Source organism: Pelodiscus sinensis, chromosome 3 (assembly GCF_052426305.1).
Source record: "Pelodiscus sinensis isolate ZL-2025 chromosome 3, ASM5242630v1, whole genome shotgun sequence".
NCBI lineage: Eukaryota > Metazoa > Chordata > Testudines > Trionychidae > Pelodiscus > Pelodiscus sinensis.
Window position 1 is genome coordinate 95,645,055 of NC_143054.1, and position 25,644 is coordinate 95,670,698.

The window sequence follows — 25,644 nt, forward strand, 5'->3', positions numbered from 1 at the left end:
AACAAATTCTGATCTCACACATGTGCATAAAACTCTAGCTGAAGTCAAAAGGAACCAAGGGCAGATCTGTTTTTTCCCAGAAAATCTAATAAGTCATTCAAAAACTTACAGCAGATAAATGTTTATATTTACAACATATAGCAGTCAATGGCACAAAATACATATTTTTATTACAAACCAAATACTTTCACACAGTGCCAGATTTACACAAAAGCTAAGCAAGCTACAGTTTAGGACCTCAGATTAGGAGGAAATTCTAAATACAAACAAATTACTAGTTTTTGTTGCATCCTTGCTTATGTACCAGTATATATGCAAATATAAAACTTTATCTCTATTTTCACTGTCCTTTTTGTTAGAATAATACACTTTTTTAGTAATGCTATGGGGCCTCTTAAACTTGATTTACCTTATGGCCTCAGAATGTCTTAATCCAGCCCTGGTTTTAGATATAGCCTCAGTTTTGTATATGACAAATTTTAAAGATTGGTCATGGGATATAAAGCTCAAAAATTGAAATGGAGAGATAAAATACAGAAAGACAGAGGATAACAGTACAGGTTGTGCCTCTAAAACCAGCATTCTCTGTCTGGCAACATCCGTGGTCCATCAGGACCACCGATGCTCCTGGACCAGAGAGCTCAGAAGCTTAGGAGCAGGAAGAACAGCCTGGGCTGGGGAAAACAGAGTCAGCTGCAGGCAGCACAGGACCGAGGCTAGAGCCACTGTAGCCCACAGCAGCGCAGGGCTGGGGCTGAAGTCCCCTGGCAGCCCTGCTGCAGTGCAGGGCCACAGTCTCCTGACAATTCCCAGGAGTGGGGGGCCAGAGCTTTGCAGAACCCCCCTGAAAGCAGTGGATTGGGACTCCTAGCCAGTTTGGGGGGCAGAGTGAGGCAGGGTGCCTGCCGGCAGGATGGGCTTGAAGGCTGTTGGCTTGACCTCCCATGGTTCAGCATATTCTCTTCTCCTCCAACCTGTATTTCAATGGTCAATATAAATCTTCAATTAGCAGCTCATCAGGAGTGTATCTGACAGTCAAATGTCCCAAATGAAAAAGATGTAATTCCTCAATTTAAGTGAACTGCATGTAAAACTGGTTTGTAGAAAGAACCAAAGCCCAGTTGATTTTATACACTGATGCATACCAGAGAACCCAAGGACAGGAGAGAACCAAAAGGTAAGTATTCTAAATTTAGTTCTCACTCCCACAAACGTGCACAAACAACAAGCCCATAAATCCAAAGTGACAGAAGCGACTGCAAGCAGGATACAATATGTGTTGCCTCTTGCTGGGGTGAGCTCTCAATTATAATCTGTGGGCCAAATCTGAAACATTAAGGCTGTATACTACTTTTGATCAAAAACCATTTCCCCCCGATAACAGTTAGAAGATTGTACAAACATCAAGGGTAAAGTATGTTATTTAATATCCATGGCCCTGATTTCAGAAATGTTGAGCATCTAGAGCTTTTGTTGACTGTAAGTGGAGCTGTGGATATCCAGCACCTCTGTAAATCAGATCCTAAGCTTAAAGTTACTGTTACAGTCAACATTCTCTCTCAAACAGATATGCTGTCAGAAACTTAAGGGTAGCTAGTGCTGCTCTTTTAACTAACACACACACACACGCGCGCGCGCGCACGCACGCACACACACCCCTCCCCCCCTCCCCAAACCCCACAGTAACTTCACAATTTGGGTTTGCAATTTCATACCAGCATTACTTCAAATCAAGTTAACTAACTTTTTAATAGTACAAATAATACAATAAAAATGTCTTGTTCAATACAAATATCTGAAAATGTATTTTGCATTATTCTAGGTACCCAAAGATTCATTGAAACCCTTTGTATAGAAATGGCACCAAACAAAGCATTAGGGGATATTAATATGGAAGAAAAAGTCCTTGAGACTCTCACCGAATAGAAAACATTTTTAGAAGATTAGTTACAACTTATTTTGGTGACAAATATTTCCCCTTCCGCCCAAATTTAGTTAGATGGGAAATTCAGCACAAATTTTGAGCTTACAGTAAGTTTCACTTTATTTTTGTAATTGTCCTAGGAAATTACGTGGCACACAATTAAGGTATACATTAAGAGCTTCATATTAATTAATTACTATTACAAGTGAAAGGACATACTAATTAACACATTCAATTATGACACTGGCTTTTAATTTTTATGGACGACTCACTTCTTTTTCAGGATAAAGGAGATCAAAAAGCTTCATAACTGGGAGGAAATCAGCCAGTGCATTTTTTTGAATGCTGCCAGAGATGAACTGCAATAGTACCCACATCAGATGGTCTCTGCCTTTAATAAGACCTCGTCCTGCCAACTGTTTTTTAAAGACAAAAAGAAAAAAAATGCCTCAAACCTACCAGTTCTTGCACTTTGAGTCATAAGATTAATTCATATTATATACTTGTAATACCATGTACCCAGACCAAATATATAACTATTTAGCAATAAGTTAAAATACTTAAGCTTTCCACAAGTTTAAAAGTCTTAGAGGGGTAGAGCCATGTTAGTCTGTAACTAAAAAAAATTAAAAAACAACAAATAGTCTTGTAGCACCTTGTAGACTACACAAACAAATATAGATAGAATAGTGAGCTTTTGTGGGCAAATCCCACTATTTGTCATCTGAAGAAATGGGTTGTTCCCACGAAATCTCACTATTCTAATTATATTTTTTTGGCTAGTCTCTAAGGTGCTACAGGACCATTCAATATTTTTAAGGTTTTTTCCCCATGTTGTCAGGAAGCATTCAAACACTTTCTCAAAAACACAGGATTTGCATTTCCATAACTGAGGATAACATGGGCACAGTTGTTTTAAAATCTGAAAGGGTCATGAAAGGTTTGAAAATCATCTGCTTTTTATAAAAGTTAGGTCTACAATATTTGGTCTGAGTACATATAGTATAATCTGAAAGAAAACAAGGCCACCTTCAAATTCCAGCAGCAAATTTACTTTACGATGTACCCAAGTACAGCATCACATCCTGTAATGTAACGTAATGAAGACAAAGACCTAATCAGTAAGCCACATGATAGAGGGCTGGGGATTAACGAGCATTCACATCACACTCCTGGCCCAAACCCGAAAAGCTAATGGTCCAACTAGCAGACTAAATTCAGTGATGAGTCCTGGTCACGTGTCACCTTAAGCACACTGTGTATACACTAAGGACACGATTTATATTGTAGGAGTACTTTGCCTCATTTCTGCCAGTGTGATTGTAAGCTCACTCTCACAGAGACAGATTTTTTTCACATTTTATCAAAAAAGAATGCTGCAGAAAAGTTACCTTTTGATGGAGTGACAGGACCATGTGAGGAAAGCTTGCAAACTGAAAGAGCACGAAGAAAATGAGCTGACTGGAAAGGTGCTGCCACAACAACTGGCTAGTTCCACCATCATCAAACTTTTCCTCAGTCTCTGAACGCTCCATGGCATATACGACAAGATCCACCAACTGGTCCTCCAGCACAGGACAACGCTGTTTGTGCTGTAAGGCAGACACCAGATACAGTATTCCAAAAGCTTTGCAATTAGCTTCAACACAACGGTAACAATTTCAGTTCAGTATTTTGACAGAAGGCTGGGAAGCATGAAATGAAGTCTGAACTTAAAAAGTTAAAGGATAAGCCAATGTATTAAAGCTGCAGTGTGTTACAGGTCACAAATAATTTTATATTCTACCATATATCACTTCCCTGCCCCTCCATGCATAAACAGTTAACTGAGAATTATTTAATAATTTGTATTGGTTTAAAATGTTACTTTTCTGCTATAGTATTTGTTAATCTAAAAGGCACTTGTAAAGCATAAGTTCTCCAAATATGGATCTATGTGTATATGAAGAGAAAACATTAATTGTAACACTAAAAACAAAGGACATATTCCAAAGACAACAAATATTCAGATGGGCTATTTTAAGGGGATATGTGATCTCTCTCTTAAGGCTCAACTCTGTTCCAATTGAAATAAACTGCAGCATTCTCAACTATTTCAATAGAAGCAAGAAAAGGCCTTTCATAAGAACCCTAAAGGTGAATGGTACACTGACAATTTTCATTTTATAAATTATGGTCTCCTTAGGCTACATCTACACTTGGATACTATTTTTAACATTCTAGCTTGAGGGTGATAGTGCTAAAAATAGTAATGTAACTGCAGCAGCAACGGCGGAGGAAAGCAGTGGCACAGGATAGCCTCCCTGGTTATATACCTCTAGGGTGTGGAAGTTTTGTACTCAGGGAAGCTAGTTCGTATTGTGGCTCACCACCGTCTATGCTACTATTTTTAACATGCCAGCTCAATTAGAGCTAGTGGAAGTATGACTACTCAAGTTGGAAATGTAGACACAGCCTTAGACATGATTAGTATTTCACTGTTAGATGGGACATTAATGTATGCATCATGGTGAATTATTTAAGTTGCCACATCCCCACAGCATGATTCGCAATTTTCAGGCCTACACACACTTGCCTCTTAAATTATACTTTTTCCATGATGTCTTTCACCAATGAGCAAATACTGAACATATTCATTATGTGTGGGTAGATATGTTGTATATTTATATAGAAAAAATAAAATAACTGCAGTATGTGAAGTCTGCGCTTCCAACTATTCAGTACAAGTTTAGACTATTTTCTGTGTACAGTTTTTTTAATAAAGACCTGTGTATTACTTTACATTTGTGTACCTTCAAATGAAATGATAAACCCTTAATGCTACTGAGGGCTTGGAAAGAGGAGTGTAATCTGACCCATTCCATATAGCGTTAGGGCTCAAAGATCTATTATGTCATTCCACAGGTTAGGTTTACAAATATTTAGATGTTCTAGTGACTGTAACATAATGCAACCTTAATTAAAGAAAAAAGTATTACTTTAACGATGAGAGAAAAGAAGGAACTGAGCTAGTCAGAAACTAGTCATGAAAATACAGTCTCCCTTTCTAGAGGCAAAAAAGGGCTTTTTTTGTAAGAAAAGAGAAGTTTAATTTTTTTAAAACAAAATATATCAGGGCTTCACTAATAAATGAGTTCTTTGATTCACTAGCCAGGCAGCCTAAAAACCTTTTTAATAAAAAAGGAAAGAAAATTGCTGAAAGGAGATGCTCATTTTAATCTTAAGCAATATTCGTCTTTTGCCATGAAAAAGGGATTTTTGCTTCAAATTAAGAATAAAATGCAAGAATGGGAAAACTTGACAAATATAATGAACATCATCCCCTCTTTTACATGCTCTTTGCCAGCTCAAAACTGCAGAAAGCCACAAGTTAAGCTGCGCTTTCTTGAAGCATGCTTGACACAAACTTCTAATTAAAAAGGGAAGCATCAATTTCTGTTTCACCTTCTCTTCCAAATACACAATGCCATTGTCACGTATCAACCACATTACAGGTTTACAAAGAGCAAGAGTAACACCACCAATTGAGAATACTTTTTTCCAAATGCAACTAATTATGAAGCAGAGCAGGGTGCAACAGACAACACTACAGACTATTTCATAATCCAGCATGCAAAACTACTGTGTACAGGGCTTGAAATTCATTAGCTTGATAGGCAGTGGATTAATGTTCAACAGCCCACCAACGTTAGGGCTATATTAAAAAATAAAAGTTATTCAAAATATAAAATAGACAGGAAAATATAACCATGAAAAAGAAAGCCAGAATTTCGAGTAGGAATTTTCCACTACTAATGTACATTTTATTCTATAGTTTAGAATAAAATTGACAAAACAGTACTCAGATCCCCAGTACATTTAATTAAGGAAAAAATCTTAATATATATTTTAACATTTAAATAATATCAAGGCTGAGACAAACTTTGGAGCCAGGAAATTCAAATATACAGCTGATAACTTTATCCGTTATCATAATGCTTTATAAATAACTTTCAAGGGATTGGGAAGAAGCTTAGCAATGTTTTTGTTTATGTACAGTCTTTCAGCATTAACTCAATAGCTAACATTGGACATTTTTCCATATGTAAATTTTTGAAGTAACTTGTATGTAAATTTCATGCTCTGAACTCACATGAGTAAAATTAGGCACACGTGAAAGAGTTTGTAAGATTAGACCTTTAATTTATTAAGGACAAGTATATCTGAAAGACTGCTCTATAACATGACTACCTATATAGATAACCTCATGATTTAACTCCTTAAAATACCAGATCGAGAAGATACTAAGTTGCCCTTTTATGGATAAAAGGACTATTTTTGGAATTCTATAGGATTTTTAAAATTATCTGAAACCTTTAAGTCTTCTCCTCTAAGATCATTTGTTTTAAATTTGTTTAAACAAAATATTTCCCAGGCTAATAGTTGATGTTTTATCCTGAAACAAGAGTTTAAATGTTTCAAATATAATTTTTTCTTTGAGTTTAAATGTTTTCAAATATAATTTTTTAAACCAGCAATTAAACCATAAACAAAATATGAAAAAATTAGAATAGTGCTACCGTGGCCATTTCTGACTTTCTGGGGGAAAAAAATTAGTTAGATCAACCCCAAAGAGCTAGGGATGCCTCAGTGAATTGGTCAAAACTGCCCTCTAATAAAAATATTTAGAAGAACTATTTACAAAATATTTCAATAATTCAAAAAAATGTAACTGTCCTCAAAGTTCTCAAATATTTAATAAAATATAGTTGGTTGAGGAACATTTAATAAATGATTTAGACACTATGGATAAAACTAGCACAAACTGCCTCCTTTTTCTACTCGGGGGGTTACTAAGGTTCACAATTAGCTTGTTAAAATGGAACCAATAATTCGTATCAAGTCTGATCCTATTTCTACAGAGTTAAATGAATATTTTGCCATTTTCTTCAATAGGAGCTGAATCAATCACAGTAAGTAGAAGTATGTGCCATTTCTGACATGTAATCGTATGAATTGAAAGATTATCAAAGAATTACTTTACACCTTAGCACCAGTGGATCCATACTGTTTGCTATATTAATATGAAGAAATACTAGGACATCCAAATTCCTAGTACCAAACAGACAGTGTAGTAAAAAGAAGAAGGAAAGTCAACTGAATAATACTGTATTAAGCCATTCCTTTCACTTCATGTTTCAATTCCACTTCTGTGATGCATAGACAGAAGTGAAAGATCTCCTTATTCAAATAACCTGGCACAGCTGGACTGAAGCAGGATGAAACTACCACTTGGCTTGGGAGGAGGCATAGAAGAGGATATTCTACTTTAACCTTACCATCACTGCTGGCTGAATAGGTGAACAGCAAAGATTTTAAGAACATATGAATAGCCACAGTCCTCTGACAGTGACCAAAGCCAAATTCTTCAGAGCATTTAATCAACTAATCCATTCCCTGTTGTCCAGTTCCTGCTTGTAGCAGTCAGAAGCTAAGGACACCTTGAGCATGGTCCCTGACCATGTTGGCTAACAGCCCCTGATGGACCTATCTTCTGTGAACTTATGTAATTCTTTTTTGAACCAGTTATATTTTTGGTCCTCACAACTTTCCAACAATGAGTTCTTCTGGTTGACTGTGCAAAGAAAGTCTTCCTTTTGTTTTAAACCTGCTGTCTATTAATTTCATCAAGTGACCTATGATTATTTTCATCAAGCATGGTTCATGTTATGTGAAAAGTTAAATAACACTTACTCATTCATTTTCTCCTCAGTATTCATGATTGTATAGACTTCCAACAGATTACCCTTAGTTATCTCTTCCAAAGTGAGCAGTGCCAGTCTTTTCAATCTCTACTTGTAAAGAAGCTGTTTCATACTCCTAGTAATTTTTGCTGCCCTTCACTATACCTTTCCCATTTCTAATTTATCTTTTTTTTTTTAAAGGGGACAATCACATCTGCACAGAGTATTCAAGATATGGGAATACCATGGATTTATAGAAAGGAAATATAATAGTATCTTATTATCTAACCCTTTACTTATTGTTCCTAATGTTTGGTTAGCTTTTAGAACTGCCGCTACACATTGCAAACATGTTTTCAGAGAACTATCCACAATGATTCAAAAACCTCTCTCTTTCATGGTAACAGATAATTTAGACTCCATTATTTCATATGTATAGATGGGATTATGTTTTTCAGTATGTGTTACTCTGTATTTATCAACATTATATCATCTGATATACTTCTGCCCAGTTACCTGATACACTTTTGCCCAATAGCGTAGTTTTGTGAGATCTCTTTGTGACTCCTTGAAGTTTGCTTTGGATTTAGCTATCTTGAGTAATACTGTATTTCTGCAAACTTTTCCACATCACTGTTTACTGCATTTTCCACATTGTTTATGAACTTGGTGACCAGCACAATTTCCAGAGCAACTCCTTAAGGGATCCCCCAATATTTCTCCCTCCATTTTGAAAACTGACCATTATTTCCTACCCTTTGTTTCTTATCTTTTAACCAGTCATTGATCTGAGATAACCTTCCTTCTTAACCCATGACTACTTAATTTACCAAAGAATCTTTGGTGAGGCACCTGTTACAAAAGACTTTCTTAAAGTCCAAGTACACTATATTCATTGGATCACCCTTATAAACATGTGTGCTGATCACATCAAAGAATTCTAATAGATAGGTGAGGCATGATTTTCAATTTCAAAAGCCATATTGACTCTTCCCTAATATAACATGTTCACACATGTTCATTTATGTGTCTGATAATGTTATGCTTTACTATAGTTTCAAACAATTTGCTTGGTACTGAAGTTAGGCTGTAATTGCTAGGTTTTCCCCTGGCGCTTTTTATTAAAGTTTGGTATCACACTAGCCAGTCTGTCAGACAGCTGGTCCAAAGGTTGACTTAAGACATAGGTCACATATAATGCTTAGTAATTCTGCAACTTCATATTTGAGTTCTTTCAGAACTCTTGGGTAAATACCACCTGGTCCTGGTGACTTATTACTATTTAATTTATCACTTTGTTCCAAAGCCTCCTCTACAGATACTTCAGTCAGACACTGTTCCTCAGATTTGTCACTTAAAAATGGCTTACATTTGGGAATCTCCCTCATATCCTCTGCAGAGAATACTAATTAAAAGAATGTATTTATCTTCTCCACAACAGCCTTGTTTTCTCTGAGAGCTCCTTGATTGTTTCATAGCCCTACCGATTGTCTGGCAAGTTTCCTGGTTCTGATATATTTTTTTAAAAAAGTCTGCTGTTAAGTCTGTATGTCTTTTTCTAGTTGCTTTTCAAATTTTTTTTTGGTCACCCTAATTATATTTTTACACTTGACTTGCCAGAGTTCATGGTCCTTTCTATTTTAACATGAGTAAAACTGTTAAGGTTCAAAATTATTACTGGCAGGCAATAATTACAGGTATAGAAACCAAATGTTTAAAGATATTTGAGTAAGCTAAAGAGGAAGAAATTTTCAAATTTGTTTTAAATCTATGTTTGTTACAGAGAAAACAAAGTCATACGCCAATATCAAACATGCTAAAGGGGTGTTTGTTCAGAACTTTCTATGGAGACCACTTAAAGAGGTCATAATTTGGTTTCCTGAAAATCAGGGGATCCAAAATAACTAATCATTTAAAAACTATTGGCTATAACAAACATTCTACAAAACTGTACAATATAAACAAATACTGGGAATAAATTAGTAATATACTGAAGGGCATGAAATACAATTTGGATCATACTGTACACTCTAAAGGACGATTTGATTTTTTGCACTTATGCAAACAATGGTGTACCAGACTTTTGAATGGCAAATTGTTTTACTAGAAAATGGAAAACTTTTAGAACCCACACAGTAAAAGAATGCCCTGAAGTAATAATTTTTCATCGAGAGCCATAACAGAAATAGTCATAAAAGGCTAAACAAAAACTGAATCCTGGAAGCACTGGGTAAAATTATGGATCGCTCTCTGCCTTGTTTTGTCTCTACAAGGTAACTTTGAAAGACAGTTGAATTTGTACCTGAATTTGTAATTTTCGTCTACCTGAAACAACTTTTTCAAAGTCAATATTTCTAATATAAATCTACACATAGTATCGTTTCTTTAAGTATCGCAACTTTATTAATATTTGATGATCGGGTCTTGAGAGTCTTGTTTACCTGTATAATATTTATCCTGAACCCTTTTCTGCTGAAATAAGCCAATATGTACTAGGGATGTAAATGTCTGGTTAATATATTAACCGGTTAAACCTTAGGAGCCAGCAGCCCCGTCCATGGTTTCTGCTCCCAGTCTCCTGGTGCAGGAGGCAGCTGATTTCTGCTTACCCATTCACATCCCTAATAGGTACACACGAAGGCTTCAATCCTGCTACTGAATCTGTGTAGATAGATAAGTGAGGATCTGAAAGGCATAGCTAAGTAAAAGGGTTATGATCCTAGATTTAATTGGTTTTGCATTTATCTCTAAGAGCTGGCAAGACAACAATTAGTTTTTAAAATCATTTAACACTATTAGCATTTTTCTTTACATTTTCAATAGCTTCTGTTATACTGACAACCACTTGGCCTTTAAAAGGTTAACTCGGATCTATTATTATTTTTATTAGATACAGATGGATTATCATCATAAAAATAGCTACGAAGTTCACTGTAGGTAGAAACAGAAGTAGAGCACTTTCTGAAGAGCAGGCTATGACTTTTTATTGATGTTACTGTAAATATCAATGCAGTCATAATAAATTAACCCAAATGTGAGTAAACTTCCATATTCAAACTGTGAAAAATCAGGATTTTCAAGACGTAATGCTTAATATTTTTTCATCTATCCTGACACGCCCCCTATTTCATGCTTAAACTCACAAATGCGATGGTCTGAAAACTCCATATATTGGTATTATGGCAGCACAGCTACAGTTCATGTTCTGTCAGCATTTCCATTATAAGCCATGTTTTTCAAAGGTTTGTTTCTTAGCCATCAAAATTCACTCTAGATTGAAACATTGTGTAGAAATTACCCATTTAGAACTCAAAAAAAAAAAAAAAAAAAAAAAAGGTTTTCTGTTATCTTTTAATTAGAGAATAGCAATTTTAACATTGATCTTCTGGCCTGAAAGTGCAGACCACCACTACATACAATACATTAAGTACACTTTTTAGACTAGGCCTTGTGCTATTTACCAATCAAACCATAAAAAGTGGCACAATGTGACAATAGAATCTATTGTTTAAAATAGAAATGTAGACACAATGAAAATCCTATTAAATTTAAATACTAACCTATCAGCTAGCCTTCATGTTTTAACATTTTGGCTGCCTAAAATGATTTTGGTTTTAAAATATTTAGGATAATTATAAGCAATGGAGTATTATCCAAATACCTTGAAAAGATAAAGATAATATATTCAAAAGAACTGACTAAATCAGTAAATGCAACCTGTTTTTTATTTACAGTGGAAGTTATACACAAGGTTTCAGAGTCATGCAAATTTCACAGTCAAGTTACAAATCCCTGAAAGAAGTTTTATAAATGGAAACACTGACACAACCTTCACTATAGTATTGCAAACAGCAACGCTATTTTACATATCTTAGATATTACTTTTTTTTTTAAAAATAGGTGTTGATGTGGTAACTATTCTAAGGAGGATTCAAAATTTAAAGAATACAGAGGGAGTAATGACCTATATTTAAAATTTCAAGACCAACTCCATACAATAGATTTGGACAAGAAATAAACAGAAGGTTTATAAAATTTGGCTTAAAAATGATTTTTTCTGATACTTTGTATTGTCTTAGTTCACCCTGCTTGGAGGACACAGGAAAGAGAATTTGTCATAGAGGCTGCCTGATAATGTACTCTCCCCATCAAGCTCTATTTTAGCAGTTTTTGCTTCTCAAGATTTACATGCTATAAGTGAATTCAAGGAATGTTTTTCTAGTCATAGAAGGAAAGAAAGGGTGAACCAATCATTCCTCTTCATCCGAAAATTCCAGCAAACCAAAAAATCACCCTCTAGATCAGGTAGGGGAAGTGGTGGTGGTCCAACCCAACCAAATTTTAGGATCCAAGGACCACAGGGGCTGTAAATTTTCATATCAAATAAATCTCTCATATCCTAAGAGACTGTACGGAGAATTTTTCCTTGTCTTAGCATCTAATGGTCCTGCCAATTTCAAGCCCTGACCATACATGTATTCTCTAACTGGAATCAGTGGCTACAAAGCGGCCAGCGTATCGTTAGTCACAATACAACAGTAAGGTTGTGAACATACCTGAGCAATGTTCAAGGTCTAGAGCATTGGAGGATGGGCAGGACAAGACAGGACAGAACAAAAATAAAGGAAGAAAAAAAGAAAAGACAAAACAGTGACTATGAGGCCAGCCTCAAGGAATCCCAAGGCAGACCAAGCCCTCCCACTTAAAGGTATAAAAAAATGATAGAATGCTGTAACATGCCAAAGTAATATTGTGCCACAAAGTTCTGGGAACTAATTACATGAACATTAAGAAGAACTTAAAAAAAACCCTAATGGTCTTTGGTAAGTTATAGTCTGTCAAAGGTATATTTGAGGCTGGCCTTATAGGAAAAAAAAGCAATGCAAAAAAAAAAAAATCAATATTTTAAATATTTTTTCAATTTAAATATCCTTAAAGCAATATAAAAATGATAATTATAATACAGAATCCAATTTACCTAATATGATGTTACTAAAAAAAAAAATCACTGTCTGGACCTAAACTGTTTTGCTCAGTTAGCTATAGCAAAGAAAAGAGAAAAGAATAGTGCAGATTCTATGCAGAATTAAATTGTGCATCACAGTATACTACAGTACCTGCTTATTCAGACCTAGTATATTGCAGACCATATCCCTGGAATATGGTTGTTCCAGCACATATCTCAACAAAGCAGTCTGCGGCTCAAACAGATCCTTAAAAAAAAAAAAAAATAAAGAAAAAAAAAAGCAAACGTACGCGAACATTGCCTCAACATTACATTTAAGCACAACATTGAATGTAACAAAGTTAAAAATGTATTATCTTTAATATATTTATATGTATAGGTATGTACCATTTGGGGATGAACTATTTAGTTCTTATATATCCAAAAGGGAAGTAAGTATCAGCAGAGTGTCTTCCTCTTGGTTTTATGCTCCCCAGTTGTGGGAAACGTTCATCGACAATAAGAAGATGGGACTCCATTTGGAAAACATTATCTCTGATATATGGGCAGAGTGGCTTCAGAAAACCAACAAGATCCCTCTCAATAAGGAGTGAGCACATTACCTCCACAGTGCTCCTGGGGTCTGAGACCAATTTAAAAAGTAAAGTCAAATTCCTGCCCAACTGTGCAAGGCATGAACTACACAGTTCTTTTTCCACATTCTATTTCCTCAAGGTCATCCTCTCCCACACATATACAACAGGTGCATGCAACACCTACTGTTTCTCAGCCTTTAGAGCATTAAACACATCACATATCACCTGTATGATTAGACATTACTGTTGTCATGAATTTGGACAATTTTAATCTGATGATAAAGTACTAAGTTCATTAATCTTGAAGTTCCGATTGAAAATGGGATAGCCATAGTTTTCAAAATAACTGCCCTCTTCTTTTTGTTAATCTAAAAAAAATAGTATTTCATACATTAAATACATAAAACTTGCATAACTAAGAGGTTTAGACGTGCATACCTTATCATATGGCAAGAGTCCTTTCAAAGGGAAACGAAGGGTTGAGGGATCCAGCTTCCATGAGTTACACATGGCGCCAGAGTTATTTACCACTGGAAGAAGACTACAACGTCCTGCACATATTACACAGAATGAGAAAAGATAAATTCTGTGGAAGTTGAGCAACTATGGCAATCTTTAAAGGTCAAAATCCCATGTTGGAAATTACTACTAATATTCCTTCTGGCTTCATTTATTTAAATCTGCTATCGCCTACCTCAGGAATTGGTTAGCATGAAGCTCCCAACATAAGCAATCATGCCATTTTCCATTAGAAATCTCAACTTATTAGCTAAAGGTGAAACTCAACTACCATGTTTTGCTATATACTATGCAGTTTGGACAACCCAGATATACTAAATACTTGTAAATATTACACTAACATATACTATTTAATCTCAGGAGAAGCCTTACTATTCACATTATATGCCTAGACAATGCAAGCTTTTTTGTCCAGTAAATATTTATAACTAAAGCAGAAACTGTATTTCAACTATTATGGACCTTTTACTGTAAATGGGTCTAGCCTCTTCTCTGTATGATTAGAATTCTTTTATTGTCATTACCTCTCATGTGCTTTTAGATGTAATGTAATAATATTCAAAGTTTGGCTGCACTAAGCCTTCAACTTCCCCCAAACAAAATGAAATTAAAGGCCAACTATTTTCCCCTTTCCATCCTATTAAAGTAGATGGTTAGTTCACTCACTCTGATTTTCTGCCGTCAGTGGTAGTTATACTATTATAGTGTAGTACTACACACAGCAAGCACTTTTAAGAGTATCTCTACCTTAAACTATGTATAATTTGTTTGTGAGGGGTCAGAGAAAGTATAAAGTCAACAATGCACCCGGTCATTTATACAAATACTTCAGCAAATTAATAAATTTCTTCCAGGACCGAATCACATGAATAAATCCTGGCCAAGAGTTTGGTACAATATACTTAAGAGTGTTTGCATACTCTTGGAAAAACAAAGAAATAAAAAATAATCAAGACAACTCAGTGGTTTAAAGCTGATATTACATTCTTAATCCCACTGCATTGCTTCTGAGTATTAAAGGAATCACGTGGAGATTAACGGAAACTCACAGAATTGTAGGCCCTGCACAGAGGTATGAAATAACAGTAGTCTATACAGGAGTTATTTTTCTTAAAATGTACAAGAATAAGCATCTTTCTTCTAAAAGAACAAAAATAATGTTAAATAGGACCGATGTGCCCAAATCAAACTTATGAAGATTTCTTGAGAAAAGTAAAACTGAAAGGAAGAGTTTTCTGTTTCTGTTTTTATGGGGACCAGCAGCTCATATAAATTACAGAATTCAGCACTGGTGCAATTACAAAAAGTACCTGCAACAGAATGTAAATCCCTAGTCTCAATGTTGATTCAGAAAAGTCTATTAAGCGTGACATGCAGCATAGCTACACCAGTGTAAAAGTAATTAAATGTAGACATGCCCTTAAATTCATAGGCTAGGTTAAGAAACAGAAGGGACAGTATCACTTTGTACAGAGGGGGCAAGTGAAAGAAGCACCTTCCCACTATCAACCTGCGCTAAAAGCTGAACTTTTAATCTAGTTAATCAAAATTGAAGTAAGAGGGGAAAAAAAGCCATTGGTAGGAATTAAATAAATACTAGACACTCAAGCATTTGGTATAAATTAACATATAAAGCTAAATCCAAATTAGGTAGGCCTACTGGCCAACCATTAAATTCAATCTAACTTCTCTTTAGGTCATTCACTTCACTCGTGCTTTCTTACCGCAAATGGAATTTATTCTTGCAGTGGGTCTGAAGGTGTCCACAAAGTCTGATACTAAGTTACCTAGCAACTGAAAGAAGATTATTAAATCATTTACTTTAAACACAATATTTAATTTAAAACAAGACATTAATTCAAGTAATTTACTTGAAGGAGACAAAGTCTTATTTACAGAAATCAAAGCAAATTAAAACAGCTACCATTCATGTGTACAACATTGTTGCAATGTGCATTGTTTACTGCCTTTCATGTCAGATTTAAAATTCTACTTAGCAATAGAACATTATTTTCTTCAGCTGAGTAATTCCTCAAAGACAAGGCTTACCTCTTGGATGAAATCCCAGCCCCAGTGAGACCATTGACGTTTTATGCTTGTTGCCTCTAATCAAAGAAACATGCCTCTTTCTTTCTCTAATCTACATACTAAACATGCCTCTTTCTGTGCAAAGAAAACAAGAGATTTGGTTCTTCAAAAGAACCACAATGACAAGGAGAACATGTATTGGATGAGTAAGCACAATCTTTAGGAAGTGGAGGCTGTTTTTATTATATGAAAATGCCAATAATTCTGTAATGGTGAATATCAGGCCACTAAACTGGCCATAATGGAAAATTAATAGATGTTTGCTTATTTCCCAAATCACATGGAAAATGTGAATAGAGCTGTTAGGCTTTTGAAGAATTCAAACCAGTCTTAAATGCTAAAATTCAAGAACAGAACGTTCAAAGGAGCATCGTAAAGTGATCTGCCTAAAGCATGTGTGAAATTGTTTATTGTTTTTAAACAGGTGCCTAATTTAGTCCATATTTTGGCCATCAATGCCTAGATCATGCCATTGACTCCCCACAGGGGTCTACCAATGCAGAATCAACTAGCAGGATGGGGGCCCATTTTTTTAGTGCCTAAATTGAAACTAAGTGCTTATTTACAAGCATTGAAGAGACCCAGCTGCAGTTATGCCACTGTAGCATGGACAACTACTACAGTAATAGCAGGGATTTTTCTATTCCTCTAGTAAATTCACCCCTCGAGATGCAACAGCTAGGTAGATGGAAGAATTCTTCTGTTGATCTTGCTGCATCTACACTGGGGGTTTGGGTAATTACACACACAATTTCATATGGTGTGCAATATAGGTTAATGTAATTAAGTCAACCTAAGTTTTAGGTGTAGACAAGACATTAAGCATCCATTTAAAAAGATTGCACCCAGTGTTGTGTATGGATAGAATAAGGAGCATATCATTTTATAAAATATGATAAATAAACCCTTACCCAATGAGGAAGCTTTCCCTCAGGGTACAGTTTTCTTATCTCTGTAACTGCAAAGTAGGCAGGTAATAAACAAGCATTTCTTTCCAAAATATATGCTACAACCTAGAAATAAACAAATTTTAAAAACGTAAGGCAATTTTGACAATTAGCATAAACATACATTATCTTCATACTATATATGTTAGAAATGTTGTGTGTGTGTCTGTTTGTCTGTCTATCCATGAGTCTGTTTGTTCAAGAACTCCTCCTAAATAGTAAAGCACCATGACCACTTAATTTGGCATGTAGCTTCCTATTATCATAACTGAAAGCAAGGTCCGGGGTTAGGCTGTTCCAGGATAATGGGATGTGCGTGGAATGAAAATATTAATACTAGATTTCATAATGTTTGTTTAGCATCTCTTTAAGGTGAGATTCTAAATTTGCTATACTATGCCCACGTGGATGAGGAAAACCACCCTATGTCTCTAATATCCTTGAATCCATACAGCTACAGCATCACTACATTCTACTATGCCCAGGCATTTCAAGCACATCCTGATCATGGAAATTTTGTAGATCAGGGGTCTTCAATCATTTTTTATTTGCAACCCCCCCAGAAATCTTGAGTGGAAGTGCAGAAGGACCCCTTTGGAAATATCATACATAGTGCATGGATCCCTTGGTGTTGCGGGATCACTGGTAGAAAACCACTATTGTACATAATACAAGAAGGCTCACCATTAGATGACCCTGAAATACTCTAGCACAATAGCCATGAGAAGACACATCATCAGCATTGGCAATTCATTTATAGAAGATCTAAAAGGCTCCAAAGAGCCATTTTAGAATATTGCAAAAAAGATCAATGCCAAAAGATTATGACCAAACTTTTTCATTGGGATATGATGTAACATTGTAGAGAGTTACCTCTCTTGCAGCTAAGAGCTGCTGTACAACAGCTGAGCTCACTGTATTAGGAATAGTTAGGATTTTCTCCAGGATCACCTTCAATAGATCTCGCACACCCTGGAAGAAATCATATAGAAATTAACATTTATAAAGATTCTCAATTTCTAGCAGACAAGGTGCATCAGGAGGCAGTTCAGAAAATACTAAAGGTACACAGTTAGGTGCTGTGCTTCTAAGAGTGACAGCACAGAACCCACTCCCCAGGGGAAGATGGGGATGCAGGTGGCTGAAAACCACCAGGACATCTTCTGTATCTTGTGCTGCTCTAAGGGCTGAAGAGGCTTGGTGTAACTTAGCTGTAGATACATGTTTAAGTTACTGCAGCCTCCATGGGCTGCTCTGTGAACTGCAGTACAGCTTGTAAGTTCTACAACACTGAGTGCCATGGTCCTGAACCCAACATGCCTCTTTCACGCTATTCCAGTGCTCATGAGAAGGTCCCCCATGGAATGTCTACATATCAACTAGACCAGTGGTTCTTAACCTGGGGTGCACGCACCCGTAGGGGGTGCAAGATGCTCTTTCTGGGGATGCGAGACATACCAGATTTTGATGATATCTCTTAGGTTTAAAGAACTGACCTATTTCAATGATTTTTAATAAGGGGTGTGAGAACATATTTTGAGAACCAAAGAGGTGCAGGCTGCAGTAAGGTTAAGAACCACTGAACTAGACACTCGCAGCTGGCACGTTCTAGCTGACTCAGATTATGGGGCTCAAGCCATAGGGCTGTTTCATTGTTGTGCAGACTCCTAGGAATTAAGTTGGGAATATATGGTTTTAGTGATGGCAATATACTAAAAACTGACAGAGACAGGCCAACACAGTTCCTGGAACACCAGAAAGCAGCAATGTTAACTTACAAAAAACAAACAAACCACACAACAGTTTCCAAACTTTCTTAGGAAAAATACCTTGTAGTCTACTCCTCCAATTATTTTCCGGACCAGTTTAAATGTTAATGCCCACAGCTGTGTCCTTTCCCATTCAAGGGTGTCTGAGTTTATTAGAGATTCACAAACCATTCTAGGAAAAAAGAAAACAGTGAGTAATGTAGTTTCTAGAGAAAAAAAAACAGATGTTTTCCAATGCACTCCAAGGAATTTTTTTAAACTAATACATGTTGAAACTCTCTTAACTGGGACTCTCTGGTCGGACCATAGATGATCCAGACCCAGAGAGTCCCGGTGGAAAGCTAGTGCCTGGGAGCCCTGCACGCTGGCAGGGCAGTGGGAACCCCATGCACAGCAGTGGGAGCCCTATGCGCAGTATTGGGGTGCCCAGTAGTGCAGCGGGGCTGCATGGCACAGCTGCAGAATAGGGGTATAGGGGCAGCAGGGCTGATGGGAGCTGCAGTGGGAGCCCAGTATGCACACAGAGGTGGCAGGGCTGCTGGGTACTAGAGTGCGAGTCCGGTGTGTGCAGAAGCAGTAGGGCTGTCCAGCAAGAGCGGGGAGCTGGCCAAAAGACCAGCGGTGGGGCCAGGGCTGAAGGAGGCTGGTGGCAGGGAGGCCAGAAATGACTTCCCTTGGTCCGGCAAAATCCATCATCCAGTAAGGTCCCGAGGGTGCCAGACGAGGAAGGTACAACCTGTATATAATACAACTTATGCATATTGTATTTCTTGCTTCACCCACACCAGACTTACCTGGGTGGCAACAGACCAGTCTCGACTGCCATTGCTAAACAGTCATACAAGAAAGAAATTCTTTTAGGACTGTGCTGGCTATGGATGAATCTTACTATCCACTGGACACATTGTTCATGAGATTCCTGGAAAAACATGGAGGGGAAAAATAAACTTTTTAATATAGCAATGTAACTTCTTAAAACCACAAAGTGTTATGCAATGAGTAAAATAAACAAATGGGAGAGGACAGCATCTGTGTATTTAATTTGTGAAAGATTTCTCAATTAACATCCACTTTTCTATATATAGTTTTTTAACTTATTTTAAGAAATTTCCCCCCGCAGTGCTATACAAAGTTATACAGAAGAGAAACAAAGAAAAAGAAACAAAGAAAGCATAGTGCTTAACTGATTACAGAGCTGAAATGAAGACTTAATACATGTAGCATGCAATTAAATTAAAGTATTAATTTGCCAATATTAACATTTTATAATAAGAGGAAATACCAAAGTAAGGAATGATACTTGTGAACAGAAACAAATAATAAGATTGCTTTGAAATAGAGTGGAATAGGCAGCTAAACACAGGATGCATCCACAAAGATTTGAGTGAATTTTTGCAAAAATTAAATGAAGTGTAATGATTGCTTTAGAAATCATGATATATAATGCATTTCTACCTTGGAATAGTAATATTTCATTCATGCATATGCTTTTCATTAACTATGTCTCCATTTCCTTCAGAATCTCTTGTAACACAACTGCTATAAGAAACAACTCCAATAACCATTTAGTTTTGATATTTATAACAAGAGTTACTCTTTACTATTACACTATGTTGTGTACCAGCCTTTGACAAGTAACCATGCAATTTCATTGATGTCATCACTATTCTTCCCATCTAAAGTCATCATAAAGTTTTTATACTTTCCTACTACTTTTTTGTGCCACAACTGAAATCAGATTGAGAGCTATTTGGAACATGGACCATGCTTTAGTTAGGTGTTTACTACACTATTGTATGATGTAAAATATAGCTACATTAGCAACAAATGAAATGTTTACCTGGGAGAGACTGCTCCAGAACTGTCTAAATGCTCCCAGGCAGCTGATTAATTTGGTGTTCTCATCTTCAGGAGTGTCCATAAACATGCTAATGCAAATAGGAACACCAGTTATCTACAATTTTTTCTTTAAAGATACCAGCATTAAAATAGCAGATATAAGATAGTTACAATGCAAAAGTAAATCATCGTTACACTCACCCAGGGAAAGCTTCCTCTATAACTTCTGTTTTCTTTAAGAGAAAGAAATTGGAATTTTAAGTAAAAAGGATCACACATCTAGCCTGATATCCTATCTCCTGAAAGTGACCTGCACTAGATGCTTCAGCAAGTCCAATATTCCTCTTTTCCCTTCCATGCCCTTTGATAAATATACATCAACATTTCTTGAGGAATTGGTGGAAGAAGTTTCTCTTTAATCCCCAATTGTTGATTTATGTTAGCGGTGTAAGCGACTAGTCAACTACTTGATAAGCATATGCTTATTAGATAGTCGAGTAATGACTCAACTAATTGCTTTCTCCCTCCCTCCTCCCTCTGCTTGCTGCCCCTATCAAAGAGGCAGCAAGCGAGGTGGGGGCAGAGCTGGCTTAAAAGTCATTTCCCCCCCAGCACTGTAAAGCATAGGGGGGGACCAGCTGATTCCTGGCTCACGCCCGGTCCCAGATACTGTGCATCTGCTTTTTACATGTATTAAGAGTAGTGTTCCTGCTAAGATTTTCCATCCATGAGTGCAGTGAGTTTTGTCTTTTGCACCAATATTGATGTCATGTGCACAGCCACACTGCAGCTTGGCTTCAGCTGCGACACACGGAGCAGCCCCCCTCGCAGCATGGCCCGGGCCATCAGAGCATCGCCTTCTCCACGCTGATCACCACTGTTACCAGGAACTCTCCCCAGCATACCTGCTATAGCCCAGGACTCCCATGCTCTGCCTGGGCCATGCAATGGCTGCATGTAGGGAGGAGCATGGTGCTATTTTAAGCAGCTGCACCGTAGCTCCAACAGCAGTCCCGGAACGCAGGGCAGCTGCCTGCTACATGGCCCTACCTGCGGGAGCAGCTGGGGCCAGGACTGCAATACTGTTTTTAGTTCTGCAGTCCGGACCCTAGCAGCCATCACACAGTCATGGCCCCAGCTGCTCCTGAGGGTGTGGTCATGATCCAAGTGGTTGGGGCTGGGACCATGGTACTATTTTTAGTACTACGTCCCCGGGAGCAGCTGGCGCTGCGGCTGCATGGAGGCTGCTAGGGCTGGGAATGCAGCTGGGGTGATGGCCCTATTTTTAGTACTGCGGCCCAGACTCCAGCTCCCATCTGTCATGTAGTGACTACCCAGCTGTTCCTGGGGTGAGGCAGCTACCTGCCACATGGCCCCACCCCCAAGACCAGCTGGGGCCACAATATTGCTGAGGAAGTAGGTGGGACTGAATTTTTGGTGAGCACCAGCATGGGTGTGCACCTTAAAGGGAACCCTGATTAAAAGCCACCTGACTCTTAATACATTTAAAAAGCAGAAGCGCAATGAAGGGGACCAAGGGAGAGCTGGGAAACAGCTGTCCTAGTTCGCACCTGGTTCCCCTCACTACACCTCTGCCTTTTAAATGTATTAAGAGCTTCAATTACATTAAGTAGAAATATGTTCCACAGGTTAATTATGCTTTGTGTATAAAAGTATTTCCTCTTATTTCACTTAATTCTGTTGACTTTTAATTTTACTAGATGATCCCATGGTCTTGGATTATAAGAATATATAGAAACACTCAATTTACCTTCCCAACTCCATTATTTTAGATAGGAGAAAAGTAAGAAGTTTTCTAAACAGTCCTTTTTAATACATTATCTTCCGAGATTATTTCCATGCTTCTAATAATTATTGTTGCCCTTTTATGGGCCTTTCACATTTTCTGTTATATTTAGATGTGTCTAGAGCTGAACAAAATATTCAAGACAATAGCACCACATCAATGTATGTACTCTAATGACATTAAGATTGTAATTATTATTCTCTACAAATAATATAATGTGAAGGAATAGACTGTGCCTATGATGGTCCACTTAACCTATATGCCCTTGCATTGTCTGCTTACCGCAGTTTATAGCTTTTTCAAGTTCCAGTAGAAAGTTGACTCTATTCTTGACAAACTAAAGTCAGTTTCATAGCCAACCAGAGAGTTATGAAAGTTACAAATAGCAGCAGTGAAAACAACCATTTGTTAATTTCTCTGTTAGGGGCTGGCAAAGCCATGAGAATAGTGGAACCATTGGAAGCATCTGTCCTCAAATACAGACACAGTATTTAATCAGTTCACATTATCAGGGATCTTCACGACCATAAGCCCAAAACAATTTTTCGGACAAACACAAGCTTCTCAGAAAAAGTATTTCAAGTTTGTTAATTTAGTTATTGCAAGGTAGATATAAAAAGATTATTTAAAAAAAAATTAACACACACATTTTTAAAAAATAAACACTGCCAATAACTCCAGAGGTGGTCAGACATGCTGGGCTGGAGAAGCCCTGGTCACCGCGAGCCACTGGGCTGGGTGGTGGGACCCCCAGCTGCAGCTGCGATAGGGCTGGACAGGAACTAGGTTAAAATGGTTAACCAGCCAAGTGCTACCGTTTAACCATTTTAACATCCCAAATAAACATTTAAAATTAAAATTTTAAAGTATGTCTATGCTTTTTAAAATCTTACAGCTTGATGTCTATCTGGAAACCAGTATCAAGTGGAGTGCCCCAGATGTCTATCTTGGGGCCAGTTTTGTTCAACATCTTCATTAATCTGGATAAAGAGATGGATTGCACCATCAGCAAATTTGTGGATGACACTGAGCTGGGGGGGAGAGGTAGATGCGCAGGAAGCAGGGATAGGGTCCAGAGTGACCTAGACAAATTGGAGGATTGGGCCAAAAAAAATCTGATGAGGTTCAGCTAGGACAAATGCAGGGTCCTGCACTTAAGATAAAAAAATCCCATTCACTGCTACTGACTGGCTAAGCAGCAACCGGCTACCAACTGGCTAAGCAGCAGATCAAACTGCAGTGGGGGAAGTCTAGGGTGGTTATTAGGAAAAACTACTTTTCTAGGAGAGTGGTAAGCATATGGAGGTGATAGAATGTCCAACCTTAGAGGTTTTTAAGGCCTGGCTTGACAAATCCCTGGCTGGAATGATTTAGTTGAGGCCCTGCTTTGAGCAAGGGTTTGGAACAGATAGTCTCCTGAATTTCCACCCATGGGGACTGCTCCTTGTTAATGGTTAACGATTACCTGGTAAGCATCACCCTTAATTATTAAGGGTGATGCTTACTTGGTCACATCCCTACTTTTCACAGAAGATGACTTGCTAGCTAGCAAATCTAAACAAACGCCACCACCACCACCCTGAAATGAGCAAAAGGAGCAGGCAAAAAAGATAGGATGGTACAAAGCACTTTATTTGCATTTCTATTCTGTTTAGGTCCAGTGAAGAATAGAGACAACTACATTATTTGTATTACTGAATTTGTAAACCAAAAAAAAAAAAAGAAAAAAAAATCCCTTGAACTCTACACAAATAAGTTAGAAGGATTTGGACATGTATATGTTCATATTTATTTGTTCTGCCAAAATTTAATTAAATATGTTAGGAAAACAAGTCAAAGTGGCTGCCAGGAAGAGTAACTTGTGAGAACTGCTGCCTTACTACTACTACTTAAGATTCAGCCTTTTGCATCAGACTGCCAAATCTCTTGTAGAGGCCATTGTCATCCAAGACTTTGAGTGTTATAACCCCAATCTCTGACTGTGACATCTGCCACATCACATTCCTTAAATCTACTAAAAATAATGGGATCCGCTTATTTTCCTAGCTCCAACTAGGGATATGATTAATCCATTAGTTGACTAACCTATAAGCAAAAGCTTATCGGATAGTCAACATACTAGTCAACTAGCCGCTCCCCCACTCACAGAGAGGTGGGGGGGGGGGGGGGCAGAGCTGGTTTAAAAGCCAGTTCGCTCCAGCTCCATGGGAGGGGACAGGTGTGCAGCAGCAGAGTTCCAACTTTGAAATGTACAAGAATCCCCACTGGGGCTCCTGTACATTTAAAAAAAAAAGAGGAAGCGCCTGCATGGAGAGCGGTCCAATTTTTAAACGTACACGAGTCCCTGCTGGGGCTCTTGTACATTTGAAAGCGTAAGTGCCGGCATGGAGCCTGGAGTCAGCGGGGGGTTCCACACTGACCCTGGGCTCCTTGCAGGCGCTTCCACTTTAAACTGTACAAGAGCTCAAGCAAGGGTTCTTGTACATTTCAAAGCGCAAGCATCACATGGAGCCCAGCCTCAGCCTGCTGGGACTCTTGTACATTTCAAAGGCAGAACGCCTGCTAGTCCTTATTGACTTAATGGAATAATAGATAGAAATCCCACGGACTATTCAATTAGTTAATTAATCAAAATTTAACCTCTCTAGGGCCAACCACATCTCTCTACTCTTGGTAGCCTACTGGCTCCCCTCTCTTTCACTACATCAAACACAAAACTCCTGGGTTTTGCTTTTCAGGATTATCATTTAGACTTGTGGTACTCATCTTCATAACTAAATGACCGACCCACCAACCCTGTCTTCATTTGACCAGTGATGCCTCCTTGATCACCCTCTTCTGGCTCAAGCATTCTCATGATTTCTCCCACGTCACCACGCTACCCTTTATGAAAACAACCCCCCAAACCCAACCCACTTTGGCTGTCAAAGCCATCAGCTGTCCTCTTTTAAATCCCTCCTTAAAACCAGCTTCTGCCCCACCTATCACTCCCCCCACAGCAGTTAGGCAAGAAGGGAGCCGAGACCCAGGCTCTTTCGCTTTACTGTTCTCTCGCTCTGCCCGCCCGTTCTTAGCGGGACACGTGAGGCTCTTCAGTAGCTTAACGCCGGCACGGCGGGGCCCGTGCTCCCCTCCCCCCGGCCAAGGCGCGCCAGGCCCGCACCCCACTTAGCACTGAAGTCTCGAGCCAGCCCCTCCCCGCAGAGGCCCCACGACCGCCCGGCCGGGGCTCACCACCACCTCCTCGAAGATGCTCTGCAGCTGGGTCTCCATCGGCACCATCGGGATGGCCATGGCCCCGCCCCGCGGCCCCCGACTCTCTGCGGGCGGCGGCACCGAACCGGGCCCGGGTCCCGCAGCCCCGCCTGGGGGTGGCCGCGCTGAGGAGCCGAACAGCGGCGGCGGCTTCTGGCTCAGGCGGCCGCGGCCCCGGCGGAAGGTGCGTCCCGGAATCCGGCCCCGCCGGGAACCAGCTCCCCGGGCCGGG

At 38.3% G+C, this 25,644-nt stretch overlaps 1 protein-coding gene across 2 annotated transcripts in view; it reads right to left on the minus strand.

Moving 5' to 3' along the window:
* The window catches only part of MED23 (mediator complex subunit 23), a 55,591-nt gene extending 29,947 nt beyond the window's left edge, over positions 1 to 25,644 (minus strand). The window contains exons 1-13 of one of the 2 annotated variants that reach the window (XM_075924183.2): positions 25,398 to 25,644; positions 20,552 to 20,583; positions 20,352 to 20,439; positions 19,306 to 19,430; positions 18,572 to 18,683; positions 17,616 to 17,714; positions 16,707 to 16,808; positions 15,432 to 15,501; positions 13,627 to 13,739; positions 12,765 to 12,860; positions 12,204 to 12,221; positions 3,316 to 3,516; positions 2,197 to 2,340 (exon numbers count right to left, since the gene is read on the minus strand). In XM_075924183.2, coding sequence (XP_075780298.1) covers positions 2,197 to 2,340; positions 3,316 to 3,516; positions 12,204 to 12,221; positions 12,765 to 12,860; positions 13,627 to 13,739; positions 15,432 to 15,501; positions 16,707 to 16,808; positions 17,616 to 17,714; positions 18,572 to 18,683; positions 19,306 to 19,430; positions 20,352 to 20,439; positions 20,552 to 20,583; positions 25,398 to 25,451 — 1,254 coding nt within the window. In that variant the 5' untranslated portion in view covers positions 25,452 to 25,644. Of the gene's footprint in view, positions 1 to 2,196; positions 2,341 to 3,315; positions 3,517 to 12,203; positions 12,222 to 12,764; positions 12,861 to 13,626; positions 13,740 to 15,431; positions 15,502 to 16,706; positions 16,809 to 17,615; positions 17,715 to 18,571; positions 18,684 to 19,305; positions 19,431 to 20,351; positions 20,440 to 20,551; positions 20,584 to 25,391 lie in introns of both variants that reach the window. The other variant, XM_075924182.2, reaches the window with a different exon arrangement.